The sequence below is a fragment of the Eulemur rufifrons genome, chromosome 7, assembly GCF_041146395.1.
Source record: "Eulemur rufifrons isolate Redbay chromosome 7, OSU_ERuf_1, whole genome shotgun sequence".
NCBI lineage: Eukaryota > Metazoa > Chordata > Mammalia > Primates > Lemuridae > Eulemur > Eulemur rufifrons.
Genome location: NC_090989.1, coordinates 252,097,292 through 252,123,691, shown reverse-complemented (window position 1 = coordinate 252,123,691; position 26,400 = coordinate 252,097,292). Strand labels below are relative to the sequence as shown.

The 26,400-nt window shown below is 37.7% G+C and overlaps 1 protein-coding gene across 13 annotated transcripts in view; it reads right to left on the bottom strand.

The window, feature by feature from the left end:
* The window catches only part of UNC13B (unc-13 homolog B), a 190,240-nt gene that overhangs the window by 130,398 nt on the left and 33,442 nt on the right, over window positions 1–26,400 (bottom strand). For 7 of the 13 annotated variants that reach the window (XM_069476550.1, XM_069476548.1, XM_069476553.1 and 4 more), the window contains 5 exons: window positions 19,029–19,058; window positions 16,457–16,556; window positions 11,932–12,049; window positions 10,669–10,792; window positions 7,692–7,765 (listed from right to left, as the gene is read on the bottom strand). In XM_069476550.1, the coding sequence (XP_069332651.1) occupies window positions 7,692–7,765; window positions 10,669–10,792; window positions 11,932–12,049; window positions 16,457–16,556; window positions 19,029–19,058 (446 nt within the window). Of the gene's footprint in view, window positions 1–7,691; window positions 7,766–10,668; window positions 10,793–11,931; window positions 12,050–16,456; window positions 16,557–19,028; window positions 19,059–19,144; window positions 19,363–24,988; window positions 25,011–26,400 lie in introns of those variants that run through there. The other 6 variants (XM_069476552.1, XM_069476549.1, XM_069476555.1 and 3 more) reach the window with 2 other exon arrangements.

The window sequence follows — 26,400 nt, the reverse complement described above, 5'->3', positions numbered from 1 at the left end:
TTTATTCTAGTGTATTAGAAATCATTTAGGGTTGACTTGATTACACTTTTAAAAGCTCACTTTGGCTGCTATGAGATGAACTGTAGGAAACAAGAGGGGAGACACTAATTACTGCAATAATCCAGACAAAAGTTGATGGTGGAGTATGTAACGCTCGTGAGTGTTAGTGGTGAAGGGCATTTCGAATGGTTGGATCCAAATATGAAACACTTTTTATATAAAAATAAGCTTTTACATGTAACATATTTTACAAGCAATAAACTATGATACAAATTTCAGCAGCAGTATAATTACTACTTCCAACAAGGAATGATTAGAAGCCAAACACAATTTATACAATATGATAGTACTAGCAAAGCTACCAATCACAAAAATGTTCAAAACTTCTTGAAGGTGAAACATCTACTCCAAAGTAACAAAGAGACTTGGTAATAAATAATAACTATTATAAATAATGATGATTTTTGTAGGCAGTACATAGGCATAACAGCGAGGAAAATCCCAAAACTTTATTAAACTAGAAGAATTCAGACTTAGATCAGAGTAGATATTTTCAGAAGCCATATTTAATGACTCTGTTCCAGGCTCAAAACTGAAAGTTGAAGTCCAGCTAGAGCATAATTAACACACTGATTGCCAAACTAGAAAAAAAAAGTTTTTCCGTGGGGCCATGGTGTTTTATTACGAAAATAGAAAAAAAACTTTGAAAACAAAACAATCCTTTCTAATTTAATGAAAAATGTTATTTTTTATTGTTTTCTGTGTGTGAGTTACATGCAATTAAATTGTCAATATCAATTTTAACAATAAGAACATCAACAAGTAAGATTTTCACGAACCAACTATAGGGTTTTGCCCAGAGGGCCACCCATCACATAACACATATGCTACACCATGGGAGTGTGAGTTGCCTGTGCACCATGTGGCTCCTAAGGTAAAGAGACATGTGAGTTACATATGTTTCACAAGGTCCCAGGCTCAAAACTAGTGTGAGTTAAATATAACTCACATGGCAGTTAATCTGTTAATAATATTACAGTAGCTAAGAAAAAAATCTATCTACAAAAAAGAGACATGAAAGGAAAATGACAGGCCAATCTCACTTATGAATACAGATGCAAAAATCCTAATAGATTACCAACCGAAATCCACATTAAGTATAATATTCATATGAATATTTATGTATATGTGTACAAATGTATGCATGCTAGCATATAAATGTACATATATCCTGACCAGGTAGGCTTGAAATACAAGGATGGATCAATATCTGAAAATCTACTCATGTAATTTACCACATTAAACAGATTAAAGGAAAAAAACTATGTGATCTAATAGATGCAGAAAAAGATTTGATAAAATTTCATACTTTTTCATAACAGAAATGCTTAGAAAAATCAGAAATAAAGTGTCCTTAATCTGATAAAGGGTATCTACCAAAATCTATCGCAAACACCATACTCTAAGATTTATGAAGCATCCCCCTTACAGTTACGAAAAAGACAAGGCTCTCTACTCTCACTCTATTAATTATACCAGATGTCTTAGGCATTGAATTTTTTTTAAAATAAGAGGTCATAAACAAGGAAAGTCTGAGAAAATGTCACAGCCAAGAGGAAACTAAGGAGACATGACAACCAAATATAATACAATATCCTGGATGGGATCCTGGAACCAAAAAAAGACATGAAGTAAAAACTAAGGAAATTTGAATAAACTATGGACATTAACTTTTTAAGTTAATAATATATCAATATTAGTTCATTAATTGTAACAAATGTACCATGCTAATGTAAGATGTTAATAAGGGAAACCATGCAGTTGGGTGGGGGAGGGGGATAAACTCTGTACCATTGGCTCAATATTTCTGAAAATCTACAACTGTCCTAAAAAATAAAGTCTGTTAATAAAAATATACACATAAAAAATTCAAAAATAACAAAATAAAGCATAGGGATTGGAAGGATAATAAAAACGGTCACTTAAAGATGCAAAAACTAGGTACGTAGAAAATCTAAGGGAATCTCTAAACTATTAGAACTAAGAAGAATTGCTGAATAAGATCAATGCTTTAAAAAATGAGCAACAAAGCATTGTTATAATAGTAATATAGTAATCTATTAGAAAGTATAATTTTTAAATATACCATTTACAACAATTAGGGAAAAAACTAACAAAAGAAGTATAAAACCTGCATAGAGAAAATAGGGTTTTTTTCCCTGCTATGGTCTGAATGCTTATGTCCTCCCCAAATTCCTATGTTGAAACCTAATCACCAGTGTGATGGTGTTTGGAGGTAGGGCCTTTGGAAGGTGATTAGGTCATGAGGGTGGGCCTTCATAAATGGCATTAGTATATCCTTATAAAAGAGGCCCAGAGAGCACGCTTCCACCATGTGAGGACACAGCAAAAAGGTGCCATCTATGAACCAGCGAATGGGCCCTCACCAGACAGCAAATCTGCTAGAGCATGGATCTTGGACTTCCCAGCTTCCAAAACCATCAGAAATAAGTTTCTGCTGTTTATAAGTTACCCAGTTTATAGTATTTTGTCATAGCAACCTGAAGAAACTAAAACATACCCTATAGCACTTCTCATCTTCTAAAACTTAAGAATATTTATTATGTTTCTTGCTTGTCTGTATCCTCCTATATGATCCATAAGAATCTTTGTTTTAACCTCTAATGTATACCAAATACACAATGCCTGGTACATGAGACTCAATAATTTATTTGGTGAATAAATGACTGATGAATGAATTTCACCAATAAGCAGGGAAATACAAATTAAACAGTTTCTACACTCATTAAATTAGCAAAAATTTTAAATCTGATAATATCAACTATCAGGAAGGATATAGAGAAGCAGGAAAAGGGAAAATGTAAATTGGTACAATCAACTGTGGAGAGCAATTTAGAAATATCTAGTAAGACTGAATAGAGCATATTTTATAATCAAGCAATTCTACTTCCAGGTATATACCCAGAGAATCTCTCAGACATAAGCATAGAGAAACAGGTTCAGGAATGTTCACTGCAACATGCATTCATAATAGTGAAAACTTAACTGTCCAAGTGTAGGAAAAGTATAATAAAGTGTGGTAAAATCCAACTCTGTAAGGTGGTGGATGCTCAAGTCAGTCTTGACTTAGTGCTCCTGGGTCCAACAGACTGCTACATATGGGAAATGTTACACACTGAAGAATAAAAAGGCAAAAATATATGTTGCGTTTTTAAAATAATTTTTCAGCAAGTATGACAAAATCTAGATAATTAGTGAATCTTAGAAATGGGCATACGTATAGCTTTCATTTTATTATTCTCTCTATTTTTATGTGTGATTAAAATATTTTCATGACAAAAATAGGAAAAAAAGACACAGAAGCCAAATTGAAGAAGCTGCCACTAACCAAAGATGAGAACATTTTAGTATCAAAAAGAATGATTACAATGGACTGAAATACATACATCAAATAAAAATCCACAAATTCATGATACCCCATTAACAAAAAGAAAACAACTCATTGGTCAGCTTGAGAAGTTGCTGAGCCAACAGTTCATTATTCTAAAACTTGACAAAGAAAATGTTGTTCTTCTACAGACTGCATTTTAAGGGAACCAAATAGCTGGTCAAATAAAGTTATTATTTATTTATTTATTTATTTTTTTGGCGACACTGTCTCGCTGTGTTGCCTGGGCAAGAGTGTAGTGGCAAAGACATAGCTCACTGCATCATTAAGTTCCTGGGCTCAAGTGATCCTCCTGCCTCAGCCTCCTGAGTAGCTGGGACTACAGGCATGCACCAGCTCACATGGCTAATTTTTCTATTTTTTATATAGATGGGCTCTCACTATGATGCTCAGGCTGGCTTCAAACTCCTGGCCTTAAGTGATCCTCTTGCCTCAGCCTCCCAAAGTGCTGGGATTATAGGTGTGAAGCACAATGCCCAGCCCAGAAAGTTCTTTTTTGTAGACAAATCATAGCTAACAAACACTCGAGAGATAAGTAGAAAAACATCATTTTGCAAACCCTAATAAAAATAATCATTATTTGCTGCTAAAAACCATTAGGTGAAAGGCTGATGAGAAAACTTTATAATCAATGAAATAGGCTGACAACACTTGAATCCACTATTGAATTTTAACATCGCTAAAAGTGGCATAAGACACCAACTGCCCACCAAAAAAATGAATTTCAGTCTAAATCCCAATCTAATCCTCAAGCTACTAGATGTAATTATCAGTTTAAAGGATGTAATAGGGATAAAGGAACATGGTAAATAAAACCTGGGAATATAATCACCCAAATCCAGAATGTACAGAATTCTACAAAACAAATGAGAGAAGGGGAATAGTTATATAATTAAAATGATTTAAGAGACATAATAACCAAATGTGTACATCTTGTCTGGATTTTGAAATGAACAAATCAGCCAGGACTGCTTGAGGTCAGGAGTTTGAGACCAGCCTGAGCAAGAATGAGACCCCATCTCCACAAAAAAATAGAAAAATTAGCCAGGCATGGTGGTGTGTGCCTGTAGTTCCAGCTACTTGGGAGGCTGAGGCAGGAGGATCATTTGAGCCCACAAGTTTGAGGTTACAGTTAGCTATGATGATACCACTGCACTCTAGCTGGGTTGACAGAGTGACCCTGTCTCAAAACAGAAACAGAAAAGAAAAGAAAGAAGTGAACAAATCAACTGTGAAGAAACATCTTAGAGATAATAAAGGAAATTTGAAGTCAGACTAGGTAACAGATGACATTAAGAAATTATTGTTAAATTCAATGTGATAATGGCATTGTGGCTGTTTTTTAAAGGCATTATCTGCTAAAGATATATACTGATATATTTATGGTTAAGACAAGGTGATGCCTGGGATTGGTTTTAAAATATTCCAGCAAAAACAGGGAAGAACAATTTTTTTTTTTATGTTTGAAAATTTCCATAATAAAAGTTTTTAAATGGCATGAAAACCACAATGAGATACCACCTCACACCAGCTAAGATGGATAAATAAAAAAGATAGATAACCACAAGTGCTGACAAGGATGTGAGGAAATTGGAACCTTTATACACTGCTGGTGGGAATATAAAGTGTGGCAGTCTCTCAAACGGTTAAGCATAGAGTTACCATCTGGTCTAGCAATTCCACTCCCAGATACATACCCAAGAGAACAGAAAACATGTCCACACAAAATTTTGTACATAAATGTTCATAGCAGCATTATCCATAATAGCTAAAAAGTATAAACAACTCAATTGTCCATAAACTGATGAATGAATAAAAAAATGTAGTATATCCATACAATGGAATGTTATTTGGCAATAAAAAGGAATGAAGTACTGATACATCCATGCTACAATATGGATGAAACCTTGAAAACATTATGCTACCTGAAAGAAGACAGTCACAAAGGAGTATGCATTATATAATTCCATTTATACAAAATGTCCAGAATAGGTCAATACAGACAGAGAGAAGCTTGACTAGTGCTTGCCTAGGCTGAGCTGAGGAGGATGTGGGGAGGTGGGGGTGGGAGATTAGAGAGTGATGGTAAAGAGTACAGAGTTTCTTTACGGGGTAACAAAAATGTTCAAAACTGTTTTTGGTGACAGATACACAACTCTGAATATACTAAAAGCCATTGTACATATTAAATGAGTGAATGTATGAAATATATGAATTTTATTTCAATAAAGCTGTTAAAAGAAAAACAGTGTGGTGAAAGAGGGGATGAAAGATGTAAACATAGTGAGTTCCATATCCTGGAATGTAAACAGAAAACAAAAATCTCACAGGGAGTTGAGACCCACAGAACAAGAACCATTCTTAGAACTTTTTAAAACTCTGCAATATTTGTATAAGTTATATTTGTTTTTTTATTGTTTTAATCCCTTCATCTACTTCTGCACAATGACATATAGTAAAGCCTATAACATCAAAAGTATAATGTGCTTCCTTACTAGGATAACAATGATGGGAGTTTGAAAGGCTGTACACTACTCGCAAAGATAGAGTGAATGCTGGCAGTTATCAGGTGGAGAAGACAGACAGACTAGACTGGAGCTTTCAACAAAGAAGAGAAGTTGGGCTTGGGTATGAGAAGAGTTATGCAGCTTAATAATAGAAAGACTGCTGAGGATTTAGTTGAGGTAAAGGAAAATCCTGAAAAGAGTAGTAGTCAACTTCTCCCAGATTCCATTTCTTTATCTTTCATTTAAATCACTATGGGTTGAATTGTGTCCCCCAAAAGATACGTTGAAGTTCTAACCCTATGTACCTATGAATTTGGCCTTATTTTGGAAATAGGGTCTCTGCAGATGTAATCAAATTAATCTAATGACTAGTGTCCTTATAAGAAAAATGGAAATTTGGACATAGACACAGGAGAATGCATTGTGAAGACACACAGAGAGACACATAGGCAGGTATGTGACAACAGAGGCAGAGATTAGAATGATACATCTACAAGCCAAGGAACAGCAAGGACTGCCAGCAACTATCAGAGCTAGGAGAAAAGTATGGAATGGTTTCTCCTTCAGAGCCTCTAGATGAAACTGAAGACACCTTGATTACAGACTTCTAGTCTCTAAAAGTGTAAGAAAATAAATTTCAGTTGTTGTAAAGTCACCTAGTTTGTGGTACTGTGTAAGGGCAGCCCTAGAAAACTAATATACTCATCAAACCACTGCATTTTGGCTTTCTGTACTAGTTGATGGGTGGATACTGGTTATTAATTGCCAAATCCAATGACTCTATTTCAGAAATTCATCTTGTTTGAACATGTGATACTATTGAGAATTTCTGCCTTGAATCAATTTTTTCTTTGTTCCATGAATGTTTCTTGGTTTTCCTACTCTTCCTTTCTCAAAGGAAGAGCTCTTTCTCAGTCTCTTTTGTTTCCCAGAATTCTATCTGCAATGTTTTTCAATTTTTTATCCTTATTCTTCAATACTCTCTCTACATCCTCTACCTGAGCAAGCTTTTCCATTCCTACAACTTCAACTGCTACCAACATGTTGATGAATCCAAACTCTATGCCCATAGCTCCCTACCCCATCCAACCAGCTTCAGACTCTCATGAAATTGTTCACCAAACATTTCCACTGAAATATCTTCTAGCACTCAAATTCTACCTTATAATAGACTCATTTTTTAATAGCCCAACATGTCCAAAAGTAAACTTATCTTTTCCCTCTACCACCAATAACAAAAATATTCTCCCTTCCTGATGCCCCAGGATGAGTTCATTGTGTTCTCTTATATGCACCAGACTCATCTCTGGAGCAACACCAAAAAATGCAACAGTCTAAACATCCCTAAAAAGAGCACGTAAATAAGGATAATATCCAAAAACCTGGGAGGGAACAGAAGAAATGCCCTCTGCTCATGTGTGTAACAAAAGAGGACAGATTCTCTGGTATAAGCACCCTCCCCAATAACCTACAGCCAGACCAAGTGCCACAGTCTGGAGAACAGTAGGAGAAAAAAGGATAAGTGGGAAATAGAGCCTTCTAATGAAATTTCAGGCAATCTTCTAGGTGACCTTTTTCTTTAATGCAATTTAAATTCTTTCTTTCTTCAGGACAACATGCTTTTACCCTGCCCCTCACCCCCACCCCAGACAACCTATAAAGAGCATCAGAGACTTTTTCCCATCTGTCTATATTGCAAGTAAGGAAGTTCCTACCTCATTGTTAGAACCCAAGGCATTGATTTGCTCTAATTTGTAGGTCCAATATCTGGCTTCCTCCTCTGGGATATCTACCATAAAAAAGAAGAAACAAGATCAGCAGGTTCAATCATCAGCAGATAATATTTTATTCAGTCAAATGACTAAAGTCAGAAGGGCAGTGGTAATGAACAGATTTTACTGGTAGCTTGGTTCTTGCCATGAACATTATCTTAAATCTTCGCAAAAACCAATATAATGTACTCTTATTCCCATTGTTCTATTTTGCAGATGAGGAACCTAAAGTCCAGAGGGGTTAAATAATCTGGCCAAGGTCATGCAGTTCATAAAGAGATCAGCCATTTCAAACCATAGTCAGTATGATTCCAAAAACTATATTCTATGTAACCATACTACCTTCCCTTCAGCAAGACCGAAATAGTCCAAAGGATTAGAAGAAAAGTCAGACCCTGAGATGTTGACATACTCAAAGTTCATAGTTTTCTAAAAAATAAAAATAAAATTATCATGTGATCCAGCTATCCCACTTTTGTGTATATGTGTATATACACCCACACACATATACACAAAAGAATTGAAAGCAGGATTTGCACACCCAAGTTCACAGCAGCATAATAATGCTGTGAATACACAATAGCCAACAGCTGAAGCAAACCAAGTGTCTATCAACAGATGAAAGGATAAACAAAATGAGATATATACACAGAATGGAACACTATGCAGCCTTAAAAAGGAAGAAAATCAGGCCGGGCGCGGTGGCTCACGCCTGTAATCCTAGCACTCTGGGAGGCCGAGGTGGGCGGATCGTTTGAGCTCAGGAGTTCGAGACCAGCCTGAGCAAGAGCGAGACCCCATCTCTACTAAAAATAGAAAGAAATTATATGGACAGCTAAAAATATATATAGAAAAAATTAACCGGGCATGGTGGTGCATGCCTGTAGTCCCAGCTACTCGGGAGGCTGAGACAGGAGGATCACTTGAGCTCAGGAGTTTGAGGTTGCTGTGAGCTAGGCTGACGCCATGGCACTCACTCTAGCCTGGGCAACAGAGTGAGACTCTGTCTCAAAAAAAAAAAAAAAAAAAAGGAAGAAAATCTTGTCACATGCTATGATGTCGATGAACTTCGAAGACATTATGCTAAGTAAAATAAGTCAATCACAAAAAAAGACAATACTGTATGACAATAGTAATGATTCTTACATTCTTCTTTACTTGCAACCTGGCTTACAGTCTCAATAAGAAAGTCTTTTCTATTTTTCTGAAGTAACAGTTGTTTCAAGTTTAGTTATTTCTGGGCTAGCTGAAAAATCCTGCCATTTTTGTTTAAATCACTATAGGATACGAGATATAAATAAACTGAAATCATATAACAGCAGCAATCATAATATATGCAAATATCAATAATGTAAATAAAAAAATGAAATAGAATTCAACTAAACTAAAACAAGATAATATTTAAATCAATTAGATAAAGATTAAAAATTGGGAAATACAAAATATTAGCAAAGATGAGCAGAAGGAGACATTCCGCAGATACAGCTGGTAGTAGCATAAATTGGTACAACCCTTGTGAAAAGCAATTTGCAATATCCATGAAAAGTAATGATGCACATACTCTTTGACCCAGCAATTCTACTTTAAGAAATTCACTCTAGACTAAATGGACAAAGATATACAAAGTTGTTAGTCAGAGCAGTATGTAATAATCAAAAAAACTAGAAATAAACTATATGTCAATCAATAAAGGATTACTTAGATAAATTATGGTACAGGTATCTGTTCAAATTGGCAAAAAAGATTTTATTTATTTATTTATTTATTTATTTTTTGTGGAGATAGGCGTCTCGCTATGTTGTCCAGGCTGATCTTGAACTCCTGAGCTCAAGGGATCCTCCTACCTCAGCTTTCCCAGTAGCTAGGATTACAGGCGTGTGCCACTGCCCAGCTAAGACAGATCTTAAAGTATAACATGGAACAATGTTCAGGATAAATGTTTAAGTAGTTTATAAAACACTATATATAGTATATAGATCCAAATTTTGTCAAAATAAATTTCCAGCAAATAGATGTCAATTCTGGGAGGCCAAGGCTGGAGGATTACTTGAAGTTGGAGAGTTTCAGACCAACCTGAGCAAGACTGAGACCTCATTTCTACTAAAAATAGAAAAATTAGCAGGTCATGGTGGCTCACACCTGTAGTCCCAGCTACTCAGGAGGCTGAGACAGGAGGATTGCTTGAGCCCAGGAGTTTGAGGTTGCAGTGAGCTATGACAAGGCCACTGTGCTCCAGCCAGGGTGACAGAGCAAGACTTTGTCTCAAGAAAAAAAAAAAGAAAACAAAAAGAAAAAGAAAGTTAACAGATGTCATGTGTCTAAACCAAGACAAAAGAAAGTTAACAGTGGTTTACCTCTGGGCAATCCAAAGGAAATTAAAGGAGGAAGGAAAAGAACCTTAACTTTTCATCCATATATATGTCCTTACTATTTGAGCTGTTACCACAAGCATGTTATTTGTGATTTTTTAAATTACTATTCTATTTATCAGTGTTACTTAATATTTAAATCAACAAGTTATATTCTATCAGTTCAAAAAAAATTAAATCATAAAATAGACTCACTTCGAGACAATAAATGTTAAAATATTTTCAAAAGAATAGATCTAGTGCAGTGATGTATTTGTCAACACATCATTCTGAAAAGAATAAATCTAACAAGCAGTTATTTCATAAGTCATTATAATAAATAGTCACAGAAAACTAAGTGAGTTGAAGAGAATGCTTTTTAGTGTGGATCCTTTAATGAGCACCATTTTATAGTCTACTTTGTACCATGCCCTGGGCTAGGTGTTATGGGGAAGGGAGTGAAGAATGTCCTCAAAGGAGATGGCTGACGAGACAAAATACACATTAATGAGACAACTAGCAACAATATGGTAAAAAGTATTAGATGGCTTTTAAAATCTAATCAGACTCACCAAAAGGCAGCTCAAATCTTGCATCAAGCAAAATTTTATGAGGAGTTGGGTTTTTAGTTCCACAGATCTCATCATCTTTCATTAATGTCTCTGCCTCCAATGTGGACCACTCCCCAGGCCCTTCCTAGGAAACAAAGATCTAATATTAAACTTTAATCTTTCTTGGCTCCCCTATTTGTTCAAGAGCCAAGTGTTTTTCTCTGAAGTTCTTTGCTTGAGAGCTTCTGAGGACCACTCACACCCTGACAAGTCAAACACGCCACTGTCACCACCTGCCTCTGCTGCATGTAGCTTATGTTCTCCCTCTTTGGTGGGGAGAGCAGCTTTCACCATCTTCAGCTCTCCGCAGGTAAAATGAGGACAGAATTTCCGGAGTACCAAACTCTAAAACTAAGCACCTCTGTAGATCAATATTTAATCTGTGCAATTCCTAATGATTTTGTCACTTAATGATGTATGTCACTGCTTCTAATCAGTAAAGAGCTACTAAACATTGCTGATTAAATAGAATTGAACTGGGGCTACAATGAAAATGAGCTGCCCATCTTCCTGAGGGAGTAGAGACTTAGAACTAAAAGAAATACAGAAAATAGAGGCAACACCTTCAACTTCCCCACTCCCAGAGAAAACTCATGGTCTACATTAAAGCCAGATAGAAATATAATAGATTTTGTCCAGGTGCAAAGTGAGTATCTATGGGGAAATGATGTTGAGTTATGGTCTAGTCTGATAAAATGAGGTGGGAGTTCAATACTGAAAATAATGTACAGAGACAGGGTGAATACTGACTGCTAGGCCTAGTAGTTCCTTAAACTCTGTTAGGGTTACACACGGAATAAGAGGACTGAAACAAGTTCCCTGGAGATTGGTCACTCAAAGAAACAAAGCAGAGAACAGGATCCAGCCAGGTGACTAAGGAAGTTTAATGGGACTCTTCCCAGGGATGTGTTTTAGAGGAGAATGCAGAAATCACAAGTACCCTAGGTAAACACACACACACATTCTACTCAATGAGGCTACCTACCTGATAAGGCTGAATAGGTGTTCTGGCACCTCTGAGTTCAGTCATAGGACACAGGGAAGACCAGACTTAAAAAAAATCCCTGAACCTCTGGCTGAAATTAGGAATAGGCAGATGGCATGTCCTCTTATTAGAAAAGGGGTAGAATAGAATAATCTGAGCTGCATGTATGAATATTAGCTAGCACAGAGAGAAACAAGGGATAGGAACCATACCTCCAAACAGGCAACGCACTGACTGACCTCATCTGACTGACGAATAGTCTTCAGTGCAATCCACACGGTCCCCACCATGGTGTCCCAGATCAATCCTTTGTTCCATACTTCCACACTCAGACCGAGGTCCAGGCGACTAATCTCACTAAAGGAAAGAAGAAAGCCCTTTCAGGAAAGCTAGATAATATGAAAGAAACAGCTACATCTGTTTTGTTAAACCTTGAATGCTCTCTCACCGGGACCATTCAGGGAAAATCAAAACGTCCCAGAATACTGTAACCATTCTTTAGGTTCTTGGAAACCTATGTAAGGTATCCATAGAAAAATGCCTTTGCTACAGTTATATAAGTTCCAGAGACATGCTGCTCCACACAGTGCCTACAGGTAACAATAAGGTATTGTGCACTTAAGAATTTGTCAAGAGGGTAAATTTTACATTAAGTGTTCTTATTGACACACACACAGAAACAAGGAGACCCAGGAAATTTTTGGAGGTAATATGTTTATTACTTTGATTACGGTGATTATAATACAAGTATATACGTACACCCAAATTGTATATGTTAATTATATGCAGTTTTTTGTATACCAATTATACCTCAATAGTGTTGGGAGGGAAAAATGAGTATATCTTCTATAAAAAGCTTCTCATCTCACCTACATTTGCTCAGCAGGCCCCACTAAGAGAAATCTGAGAGCTCTGTTTATGCCTCATCACCAGGGCCCTGGAGAAGTTTCTTTTCTCTGTTAATTAACTCAATCAAGAGTTTATGTGCACACATGTATACAAGATTTTCAGCTATGCAAATTCACACCAATAATTGAAGATGCTCTTCTTGTCATTAAGAAATGAATAGGGGCCGGGCGCGGTGGCTCACGCCTGTAATCCTAGCACTCTGGGAGGCCGAGGCGGGTGGATCGCTCAAGGTCGGGAGTTCGAGACCAGCCTGAGCAAGCGCGAGACCCCATCTCTACTAAAAATAGAAAGAAATTATATGGACAACTAAAATATATATATACAAAAAATTAGCCGGGCATGGTGGCTCATGCCTGTAGTCCCAGCTACTCGGGAGGGTGAGGCAGAAGGATTGCTTGAGCCCAGGAGTTTGAGGTTGCTGTGAGCTAGACTGACGCCACGGCACTCACTCTAGCCCCGGCAACAGAGTGAGACTCTGTCTCAAAAAAAAAAAAAAAGAAATGAATAGGCTGGGCGCGGTGGCTCACGCCTGTAATCCTAGCACTCTGGGAGGCCGAGGCGGGTGGATCGCTCAAGGTCAGGAGTTCGAGACCAGCCTGAGCAAGAGCGAGACCCCGTCTCTACTAAAAATAGAAAGAAATTATATGGACAACTAAAATATATATATACAAAAAAAAAAAAAAAATTAGCCGGGCATGGTGGCGCATGCCTGTAGTCCCAGCTACTCGGGAGGCTGAGGCAGTAGGATTGCTTAAGCCCAGGAGTTTGAGGTTGCTGTGAGCTAGGCTGACGCCACGGCACTCACTCTAGCCCGGGCAACAGAGTGAGACTCTGTCTCAAAAAAAAAAAAAAAAAAAAAAAAAAAAGAAATGAATAGTCCGGGCTCGGTGGCTCACGCCTGTAATCCTAGCACTCTGGGAGGCCAAGGCGGGTGGATCGCTCAAGGTCAGGAGTTCGAGACCAGCTTGAGCAAGAGCGAGACCCTGTCTCTACTAAAATTAGAAAGAAATTATCCGGACAACTAAAAATCTATATAGAAAAAAATTAGCCGGGCATGGTGGCGCATGCCTGTAGACCCAGCTACTCGGGAGGCTGAGGCAGAAGGATTGCTTGAGCCCAGGAGTTGGAGGTTGCTGTGAGCTAGGCTGACGCCACAGCACTCTAGCCCAGGCAACAGAGTGAGACTCTGTCTCAAAAAAAAAAAAAAAACAAATGAACAATCTAGTCCTGGAAATAAGATACAGAAATATTAAAGATGAATAATATAAGAAATACAAAAATGGATATTAGATACTGCCACATTAATACCTCAGGGAGAAGGAAAAAGGAGAAACGGAGACAGGAGACCAACAATGGAGCTGCCAGTGAAACTGGCAGGAGAAATGAGGCATAGGAGGAGCAGAAAGGTAGAGAAAGTTAACTCATAAAACCCCTGTGTATAAGGGAGAGGGCGGAATTCACACGGCGTCTCAATGTGGGAGACAGGGAAGAAAATTCACACATATCACAGCAGGATTGAAAGGGGAAATACTGTGGGAAACAGGAAAATAAAAACGTAAGAATAATGCTAACTATGCTGATAAGAGGCTGGAGAAGATCGCTGTGCTTCACATTCTGGGAAGAGTTATAACTAGAAGTCAGAAGAGAGGAGGATTGCTAGGTTTATATACCACAACCAGGATTATAGCTAACATATGGGAAGAGAGTTGTATAAACTATTCATAGATGACTCCGCACACCAGTATGTAAAGAAGGGAACAGGTAGTCTCATTCTCATGTCACTGTAACTGAGAGAGGGAATAAATGAGGCTTATATAATCTTGAGAGAAGGGCAACCATTGAGAAGTGCGACAACATTGGCCTCTTTCTTTCTGAAGCCCCAGTTCTCCCTCAGCTTCCATGACACCATTATCTCCTGGCCCTTCTACTTCTGTGCTCATTCTTTCTTAGTTCTTCTTTGTCCCTTCATTAAGCGCTGGTGTTCTCCAGGTTCTACCCCAGTCCTTTTCTTACCATATACACTCACTCTCTAAGCTTTCTCATCTATGCCTATAGCTTCAACTAACCAAATTATTCTCCAAACCAGAATCCTTCATTGAGTGCCAGGTTCAGGTTTCTAACTATCTTCTGTACCTCTCTTCCTATCTGCCATTGTAAGAATCTCAAATATTAAGCTTGTCTATAACTGATCTTATATTAATCCCTATCCTAATGAGTGGCATACCACTCACCCACTCATTCATGCAAATCTTTTGTTTCTACTTCCTTTAACATCTTCTACTTATCCTTTTCTGTCTTTCTCTTCTGCTGTTGTCTTTGCCAACCCCTCAAAATCTTAGCCTTTAACTATTACAATAAAGCTTCCTAAGTGGTAGTATAAGAAGAAATGTATTAGAAGACCGGAGGATTGGAAATTTTCCCCATAAATATAATAATCATCCCTATGTCTTTTTGAGCCACGCTGTAAAGCTTGCAAAGCCATTTCAGTTCAGTTTAAAATTTCACAGCAATTTCAGTACATTTTCTCATGAGACCCCTTTACATCTCCCTCCTACTCCCAAAAATATAAGCATAACCTTGTAAGAAAGGTAGACCTTTACTGATAAGGAAACTGGCACTCAGAGAAGGTAAGTGATTTGCCCAGCCCTTCAATATGATATCTTATACTTTTCTCTCTTTTTCTACAGCATGAACAAAAAAAATTCCTGAAAGTTGGGGATGAAAGGGAGGGAAATATCAAGTTTTTACAGCTAGAGTTTAAAAATCATAGGGCAGGCGCGGTGGCTCACGCCTGTAATTCCAGCACTCTGGGAGGCCGAGGCGGGTGGATCGTTTGAGCTCAGGAGTTCGAGACCAGCCTGAGCAAGAGAGAGACCCCATCTCTACTAAAAATAGAAAGAAATTATCTGGCCAACTAGAAATATATATAGAAAAATATTAGCCGGGCATGGTGGCGCATGCCTGTAGTCCCAGCTACTCGGGAGGCTGAGGCAGGAGGATCGCTTGAGCCCAGGAGTTTGAGGTTGCTGTGAGCTAGGCTGATGCCAAGGCACTCTAGCCCAGGGCGACAGAGTGAGATTCTGTCTCAAAAAATATATATATAAATAAAAATAAAAAATAAAAAAAATAAAAAATAAAAAATCATAATATACTAATTTTGTGTTATATACAAGAAATTGTGGCTGGGAACAGTGGTCCACACCAGTAATCCCAGCACTTTGGGCAGCTGAGGCAGGAGGATTGCTGGAACTCAGGAGTTTGAGACTAGCCTGGGCAATATACTGAGACCCTGTCTTTAAAAAAGAAATTCTATTAGTGTTTACTCATTTTAATTAATGGAACATGGACATTTTATCCCATAAAGCAAAATCATTATATGCACAGAAATCTTCATCTTCTAAAGCAGGTACATAACAAACATACAGTCTCTCACATGCATTCAAGGAGCTTTCTGAGAATCAAAGGAAAATGAACTTATGTTTAATATCATGCTAAGTATGTTATACTATATCCTAATTCTGATCGCTGAGAAAATCTGACTATGTAGTATTTTCACCCATCCAAATTAAATTGGGAGTTCACTTGCATTCATCATTCATCTGTAAGACTAGATTATGAATTCATGAGAGAAAGCTGCAGATGTACTTCACCTACCACACACCTCACTTGTTCCCATAACTCTGTAGTTTTCAAAAACAATATTTAACAGCGCTAGCACATTTTATAAATCTTAGAAATAAAGTTTTCTAATTGTTTCATCTAATGCAATTACTTAGAAAGATTATGGAATATGTAGGCACGCTGCTGCTGCTGCTGCTGCTGCTGCTGCTGCTGCTGCAGCCACAAAACACTTACAACATGAAATCTTGTTCCCAGGAAGGTTGATCACCACGAACTGCTACGGTCGTGCTCTTCACATTCTGTACTTTCAGGGTCACATATGTGTTAAATTTATCTTTGAAAAAATGCAAAATGAAGATGGAATACTTAGTGCTCAGATTGTTACCCAATCTCATAAAACCCTTAGAATTAAGTAATATCCAAGTTAAAGTATTATTAATACATGTATAAGAAAAAATGAAGCTATATATTAAACATAGCCTCATTCAAGACATACTAGAGTTGCAAAATTATAAAACTACACATTATCTTCAAGAGCATAATCTAACATAGCGTTTTTCAAATTTTGTGTTTTTCAAACTTTAAGAAATCTATTTTATACATGACCCAGTAGATACACACAAACAAAAGCTTCAAATACAAGATGGGATACATTGATATTTCCTATTCATATTTATTTAACCTATTAAAAGGTTAATCATAACCTACTAAATTGATTTTATAGCCCACCTACAGTCTAAAAAAACCTAATCTAATTGACCTGGTAGGAAAGATAAGATACATAAATGTAATAAAATGTACAATGAGATAAGTACCACAAGGGAAAAATAAAAAGTGGTAAAGAACTGCAGAGCTCTTGACAGGGACAAGAATTGAGGAAAAATCCTTAGAAAGGAAATGGATTTCAAGCTTGATCTATTATTCAGTTTGGCCTAAATCACAAGTTACATATAAAGGAATATTATCACAGAGTTGAGAAAAAGGAATTCTCTAACCTGAGAGTGTAAGTTGAGTACTAAACAAAGGTGGTGGCCTGGAACCCAAGGCTCAGGATTCTAACTTAATGCTTAATACAGCACATGTGGCAATCACCCTACTAAATTCACATCAGCCATGATTAGGGACACTGAATTGAGGGTTTGTTTTTCTATGTAAGAAATTAGTCATAATTTTACAAAATGAAAAAACGGCAAACTATCATTTTTGACTCATCAAATTGGCAAATATTACCTAAAATGATTACCTAATGTTAGAGAAGATGTGAGAAAATGGGCTCTATCACACACTTCCACCAGAAGGTAAATCTTTCTTTTAAATATCATTAAAAATTGTGTCATTTTATATCTATCAACACAAACAACTTATTATGCTAAAGATACATGATAAAAGCACACTCGAGGGGAATCCCCATCCATACCCAGTAGTGGGGCGATAGACCACTGAGCTGTATTTATATCATATGATCTTGTACCCTTCATGTCTGATTGTACACAGCTGACCAGATGAAGGGTATACACAGTCCAAGGGCAGCCTATCCATGGGCTGGCCAAAAACTGAGATAAATCTGATTCTCTCTCAAATGATTTTAAATAGGGAGGAAAAAAAGAAATATTGACAATTGGTGGTTAGTGCTGAAGCTGGAAGGAAGGTTGACAATTGGTGGTTAGTGCTGAAGCTGGAAGGAAGGACATATAAATTCCATTGGAGCAGCTATTATGGGTCTTGTGCAAGATGGGTAAGCAAAGAAAGCCAGCTGGGAGAGACAGGAGAACAGAGCAGATTCTCAGAAAAAAGAGAAGCCCTAAACCCAGAGCCAGCAGAGAGAGAACAGCATGCTCAGAAACTACTTTAGTTCCTATTGCACCCAAGGTACAGTCTTTCAGGTTTACTTCAGTCCTCAAGCACGTTCATATGTTTTTCCAGTAAATTCCAGCCCCCTTCCCTTTTTCCCCAGTAATAACTAGAATAAGTCTTTCTAATGTGACATTCACAATTAAGGGAATATATATTACAGTAAGGAGATATTTTTCATCTTCAGATGGACAAAGATTTAAAAGTTTCATAATCTCATGTTGATAAGGATTTGGGAAAATAAATGCTCATACACTTTTGGTCTCAGTATAATCTACCAAAAACTTTCAGAAGAGTAATTTGGCTACAGCTACCAAATTTTTAAAACATACATACCTTTGACCCAGGAATTCTACTTCTGGACTCTAGCATAAAGATAACATTTGCAAAGATGGGCAATGATAAATGCATAAGAACATTTACTGCTTATAATAGCAAAACCTTGAAACAACCTAAATATTCATTAATCAGGGACCTACGGTACAAGTCTACAAGAAAATTCTGTACAGCACCTTAGAAGAAAGAACCAGATACATACACACACACACACACACACACAGACTTTCATGTGTTATTGGGGGGAAAAAGCAGGTAGCACAAAGATACATGTCGCGTGATCCATTTGTATATATGTGCATATATACAGAAAAAGCCTGAAAAGATAGATAAAAAGCTCTAAATATGTAGTTACTTTTGAGAAGTAGACATGGGTTGGCCACGAGGTAAGGAGTGTAATTTTTCACTAGATAGATAGATACAGATATACATACTTCTCTAATGTTTTACAACAGCATTGATTTTAATTAATAATTTCATGAATTAATTTTGTGAATTAATTAAATTACTGAATTTGATCAACGGATTAAGTGAAATTAATGATTTTTTAAAGATTCCTTTTAAATCACAGCAAGTATAGGGAAGGGGAAAGGACATAAGAGTAGAAGGCTGGCCTTACCTGGTGAACCCTGGAATTTGGCTCTTTTAACTGCAAGAGAAAAAAAAAGGATAATATGAAGATTTTTTGCAAATTCATTTTACTAAATCAACATTTCTTGAGCACCTACTATGTGCCATCATTAGAGTTAGGATTAGATTAAATCTAATTCTTGAGAAAAGAAGCTGGAACTTCTGGTCAAAACTTGAAAGGCAGAGAGTGAGAAGAACCCTTAAAAGTCATCCAATCTAATCTCACATCCAGTGTAGAAATTTCTGTTCCAGCCTCCTGACAAGCAGGTAAAGAGATCCAAGTTACTCCTGTGGCAGGCAACCAGTTTCATGTGAGATATCTTTCTAAGGTTTAAATTACAAATGTTCCTTATTTAAACCCATCATAGAAACTCCATTCTGTTCATGACAAAAGAAGAGCATAACAGGCCAGATCTAGACAACAGCTTTTATAACAAGAGTGAAAAGTAACTTCTTTCTGAGAATAAGCATGTATTAAGAGAAACTCCTATCCAAGTGATCACAAAGAGCTGTTTCCAAAAAGACTAAGTAGAGAGCTACACAACAAAGAATCCTACACTGGGACTGCATGTGTCAGCTCCTAAGACCACACATGCAGGAAACTGCTAAATTCCAGAAACTACCAAGTATCTATCAATGAACATCAGGGCTAAATACCATAGGGGAAAAAAAGATAAAAGGAAAAGCCAACACACAATGCCTGGAAAAGACACTTAAGGGTATAGATCTGCCACTCTCCTTGTCCTGCATTACAACTGAAAGCTTCACCTTGGATCACAACCAAGCCCCACTTAATACTTCCAAGAAATAGGTCCTTCAGTACCTTTCACAAGGTCCTCTCCACTTTCAGGCAGCACTTATTGCTAAAATTTATTTCTTCTTATTGAATCAAAGTATATGTCCCACTGGACTGCCCTTGGTAGTCTCATGTCAATTCAAATCCTCTTCCCAATTAGTATTCTTTTTCATAAATGTGTAGAAAGTACATATCTCTTAGAATGGCCGGGCTACGGCTATCTTAAAAAGATTAAGCTTTGCAATTACTGACCAATAAGCATAAATTTGCCATTATACAAGTCAACAATACAATGAAAACAACAATTCTTTCCTACAAAAAAAAAAAAAACTTGCAATCTACTGAGACAGTGTATCTCAAACTTGAGCATGCATTAGAATTATGTAGAGGCTGTTAAATTACAGATTGCTGGGCTCTGCCACCATGGTTTCTGGAGTCAGCAGAATGCAACGGAGCCTGAAAAATCTGTATTTCTAACAAGTTCCTGAGTGATATTACTGCCATTTGGCAGCTAGAGACCAAAGATGCTACTAAACATTCTGCAGCACAGAGGACAGTTTCTTAGAGCAGAGAATTATCTGACCCAAAATATGAATAGTGTCAAGGTTGAGAAACCTTAATCTAAGACCATGAAACCAAGAGGTCTAAGAATGAGGTAATGAATAAAGGATAAAGTAATTAGGAAAAGTCTTCATGGAGAAGTATACTTCGAGATGAGCCTTGAAGACTCAGAATCTAGGTAAGTAAGAAAGGTAAATGGAAGCCATTCCCAATAAGGAAGTGAATAAAGGAAGGAGGAAGCTGAAGTACTGTGTGTTTGTGGTGCTTCAAGGAGATCAGTGTGGTGGGAAGGAAATGGAATTTGAAGCATAAAAGACCAGAGACATGATTCTTAAGGAATCTGAACATCAAGCAAAGAAATACACTAGAAGACTCTTCACAAATTAGGACCCAAGAAAACTACCCATGATAGTAAAAGGACTTGAAATGTGGGCTAAGAAGGAGGGCTAAACATGGGCTAAAGATGGCACTGAGGTGGACCTCTCTCATATTTTAAGGAAGGTTGTGAGGAATGGCAGGCTTCAACCCTGAGAATCAGGATAAAGCAGAAGTCTTAGAGCCAGAGCTAGTACTTAGTGACAAGATCCCCTTTGGCCCTTACATTACCACAGACAAAAGTTCTGAGTAGGTGATTTAAGACTAGATTCTTACTTAAAGCCCTGTTCACAATGAGCCTTTACAATAAAAAACAGAACTATCACATGAAAAACACTTAGGGTAAGAAAAACAAAGTCAACATGAAGAAAAACAAGTTAATGGCCCGGCAGAGTGACTCATGCCTACAATCATAATACTTTGGGAGGCTGAGGAGGGAGGATTGCTTGAGGCCAGGAGTTTGAGACCAGCCTAGGCAACATAGCAAGACCCTGTCTCTACAAAAAGTTTTAAAAAGAAAAAAATAAGAGAAAAAACAAGTTAAATTTATGAATATAAATTTAAAATACGTACACTTGGATTCTCCATTAAGATAAAGCAAATAAAAACATCCATTAAAAAGAACAACAACAACAAAAAGAAACAAAAGCAAACAAAACACATAAAACTGAAAGAATCAATCAGAAATTCAGGAAATTTAAAAATATGGTAATTGAAAATTAAAAAATCATTACAGAAATGGGAGTTAACTTGCTATGATTAGTAAGTGTGGTCACATGCATCCAGTAATCCATCCTTAAACCCATTAAAACTACAACTTTTTTTTTTTTTTTTTTAAGAACAGGAGCAGGCAAGCAGAAGAAGGGAAAATGGCAACAAAATTTTGAAAGCTGAAAACCATAAAGACTACTAATAACTGATACAATAGACTCAGGAAAAGTTAAATTTCAAGCAGGCAAGGGGAAGGCTAAAAAACAATAATCTGATTTACTTACACAAGTGACATAGGAACAGTCTGTACCAAATATCTAGGAAATTTATGAAGTAGGAAGATAAGAACAAAAGAAAGGAAGGAAGGAAGGAAGGGAGGGAGGGAGGAGGAAGGGTAATAATTTTTTTGATATAGTAATTTTAATCAGACAAAACAAAAGAAAAAGGGACTAAGTTAGTCAATATATAATAAAAGAAATGATCTAGGAAATATAATAAATTTGTATAACATAGCTTCAAATATATAAAGCAACAACTGACAGAATTAGGTGAAATTCACAAGTCAATAATCATAGATTTTTATTTTTATTTTTTATTTTTTTTTTTTTGAGACAGAGTCTCACTCTGTTGCCCAGGCTAGAGTGAGTGCCGTGGCGTCAGCCTAGCTCACAGCAACCTCAAACTCCTGAGCTCAAGCGATCCTCCTGTTTCAGCCTCCCAAGTAGCTGGGACTACAGGCATGCACCACCATGCCCGGCTAATTTTTTCTATATATATTTTTAGCTGTCCATATAATTTCTTTCTATTTTTAGGAGAGATGGGTCTCGCTCTTGCTCAGGCTGGTCTCGAACTCCTGAGCTCAAACGATCCGCCCACCTCGGCCTCCCAGAGTGCTAGGATTACAGGCATGAGCCACCGCGCCCGGCCAATAATCATAGATTTTTAACATACATTTAGTAGCAGGCCAAAATAGTCAGAATATAGATGACTTGAATAACTCAATAAATGAATGTTTGGTTTAATAAACAGGTAAAATTCTATAATCAAAAATAAAAGTAGACATTCTTTTCTAGCTCAGAAGAACCACGTGGGACCCTGACTAACTCAAAGAACTAATAAATTTTAAAGTACCAACTTTAGACAAACCATATTCTCAAAACATAATTTTTAGTAAACTAGAAATCAACAATAAAAACCCAGCTAATAGTCTGTCCTCTGATAACAGCAAAGTGAACTAGTCAATATACAAAAAAGCAATTATATTTCTATATACTAGTTTCAAACAATTAAAAAACAAAATTTAAAAATCAGGCCGGGCGCGGTGGCTCACGCCTGTAATCCTAGCACTCTGGGAGGCCAAGGCAGGTGGATCGCTCGAGGTCAGGAGTTCAAGACCAGCCTGAGCAAGAGTGAGACCCCGTCTCTACTAAAAATAGAAAGAAATTATATGGACAACTAAAATATATATATACAAAAAATTAGCCGGGCATGGTGGCGCATGCCTGTAGTCCCAGCTACTCGGGAGGCTGAGGCAGTAGGATCACTTGAGCCCAGGAGTTTGAGGTTGCTGTGAGCTAGACTGACGCCACGGCACTCACTCTAGCCCGGGCAACAGAGTGAGACTCTGTCTCAAAAAAAATAAATAAATAAATAAAAAAAAAGAAAAAAAAGAAAAAAAATAAAAATCAAATGATGGGTATAAGAAAATGGCTGACTAGAATTCCCCAGCACTCGCCTCCTCCCATAAAAAGGACCCAAACAGAAAGTAGATAACCACACATCTAACAGAGTTTCTAAATAGAGCACACTAAAATTCAGCAGAGAAATGACAGGGAAGCTTTGAGGCAAGGAAGGTGAGGAAAGTGAAGCAACCTGCCTGACCAGGATCAACTAACAACCAAGAAAAACTTCTCATTGCGGGGAGCAAGTAAGCAAGAGATCCCCAGGGCTTCATATTCCCACAGCAGACTCCTGCAATCCTAACCACTATCTCTAGTCCCTTGGCCCTTGAGGGAACTCAGAGTAGTATAGCAAGCTGCCTTAGAGTCCACGTGACAGCATTGTTCCAAAGAGGGAGTTGGCCCTAAGTCCTATACACACATGCCCCAGACCCAAGCAGTTGCAGTATGGCACCATTTTGAGATCCCAGACCCCATAAGACATCTGCCATGGGCTCCAAAAGCCCCTGCATCTCCACATTCCTTAAGGTCCATGGATATCCCTCATGTTCACCCAGAGGGTCGCAACATTACAACCCCAGCTGACCCAGCAGTGCATCCTGGTCTCCAGCACTCTAGGTCCTACCTTGGGGAAATGGGCAGTGCAGAACACCAGGGAGGCTGCCCCCAGGTCAAAGGAAGCTGAAGCATGCATTGGCCCACCAATGGTACCACCAGCACCCAATCATGCAGCTTGGAGGCCCAAGAATGGCCCTGTGCAGACTTGCCACCGCCAGCACCCACCTATACTACCCAGGGACCCAAGGACCAAAACTCCTGGACAGCCACCACCACCACCACCACTGATGGACCAGGCTGTCTGGCATTCCGGTCCTCAGCCAAGTCTCGTCACAGCCTCCACTAACAAGGTACCACACCCTAAGCCACTGAGAAACAGGTACCACTGAGCCTGATTACAGCCAAAGAAATCATAAGTCAAATACACAACTGCAAACACTCAGAATAAAAGCCAAAGTACCCTACCCAGCCAACATTATAGATCCATCTATAAAGAAAAGCCTTTCCTTACACAAGCCAATCTTGGAAAAGTAATTGTTAGAACAGAGCCATTGATATTAACATAAGGACACAAGAAACATGAAAAAGCAAGGAAACACAAGCCCCCTAGATGAACACAATAATTCCCCAGTAACTGATCCCCCCCAAAAGCAATCAACTAAATGCCTGAAAAAATTCAAAATGATAATATTAAAGAAACTTGGTTACAAAAGAACACAATAAATACAAAAACAAAAATGTTTAATTCATGACCTGAATGAGAAATTCAACAAAGACAGAAGTCAAAAGAAACAAACAGAAATCCTACAACTGAAGAATTCAGTGAATGGAAACAAAAATACAATTGACAGCTTCAGCAATAGACTACATCAGACAAAATAAAGAATTTGAAGACTGGAGTTCTGAAATACTTGTCAGACAAAAAAATATTTTTTTAAAGCCTAAGTGACATATGGGACATCATAAAGTGACCAAAATTCCAATTTGGGAAGTTCAGCAAAAAGAGATTAGAAGGCACAAAAAACCTATTTAATGAAATGCATCGAGTCACATACAAGGGAATCCCATAAAACTAACGCACATTTCGCAACAGAAACCCTACAGGCCAAGAGGGAATGAGATTGTATTTAACATGCCCAAAAACAAAAATCTTGCCTGCCAAGAATACTATAACTAGCAAATACTATAACTAGCAAAAAATGAAGAAATAAAGGTCTTCCACAGACAAACACACACTGAGGAAATTCACCACCATTAAACCAGCCCTACAAGAAATGCACAGGAGAGTCATACATCTGGAAGCAAAAGGACAATATATACCATCATGAAGACACATGAAAGTATAAAACTCATGGGTAGAGTGGATATACAAATAAGAAAAAGAAGTCAAACCTTATCACTACAAAAACCCACCAATCATAAAGGTAAACAATAAAAGAGGAACAAAGAAGGAAATGAAGGATATTAAAAAAATCAATTAACAAAATGAGAGCAGTCAGTCTCACCTATCAAGAACCTTGAGTCCAGGTGCAGTGGCTCATGCCTGATATCCTAGCACTCTGGGAAGCTGAGGCAGAAGGATAGCTTGAGCTTATGAGTTTGAGACCAGCCTGAGGAAGAGTGAGACTACATCTCTACTAAAATTAGAAAAAATTAGCCAGGTGTGGTGGCACGTGCCTGCAGTCTCAGCTACTCAGGAGGCTGAGGCAGGAGGATTGCTTGAGCCCAGGAGTTTGAGGCTGCTGTGAGCTAGACTGACACCATGGCACTCTAGCCTGGGCAACAGAGTAAGACTCAATCTGAAAAAGATAAAATAAAATGAAGAACCTTGAACGTAAATGGTTTATATTCTCCAAATAAAAGATATAGACTAGCTGAATGTATTAAAGAAAAAAAGACCTAACTATATGCTGCCTACAAGAAACTCACATCACCTATAGAGATGCACATAGCTGAAAGTCAAAGAATGGGGAAAATAATTCCACACAAATAGAAACCAAAAGCATGCAGAAATAGCTATACTTATATCACTCAAAACAGACTAAGTCAAAAAACATATAAAGAGATACAGAAGGTCCCTATATATATATTCATCAAGATAGTAAAAAAAAAAAATTTTTTTTTTTTTTTTTGAGACAGAGTCTCTCTCTGTTGCCTGGGCTAGAGTGCCGTGGCATCAGCCTAGCTCACAGCAACCTCAAACTCCTGGGTTTAAGCAATCCTTCTGCCTCAGCCTCCCGAGTAGCTGGGACTACAGGAATGTGCCACCATGCCTGGCTAATTTTTTTTTCTAGATATATTTTTAGCTGTCCAAATCATTTCTTTCTATGTTTAGTAGAGATGGGGTCTCACTCTTGCTCAGGCTGGTCTTGAACTCCTGACCTCAAGCGATCCTCCCGCCTCAGCCTCCCAGAGTGCTAGGATTACAGGCGTGAACCACTGCGCCCGGCCAAGATACTAAAAATTTTAAATATGTATGTACTCAATACCAGAGCATGCAGATATATAAAGCAAATATTATTAGAGCTAAAGAGAGGCAAATCTCAATACAATAATAGTTGGGGTCTTCAACACTTCACTTTCAGCATTGGCCAAAACATTCAGACAGAAACATCAGACTTAATCTACACTGTAGAACCAGATGGACCTGATAAAGACTATTTCATCCAATGCTAAGGAAT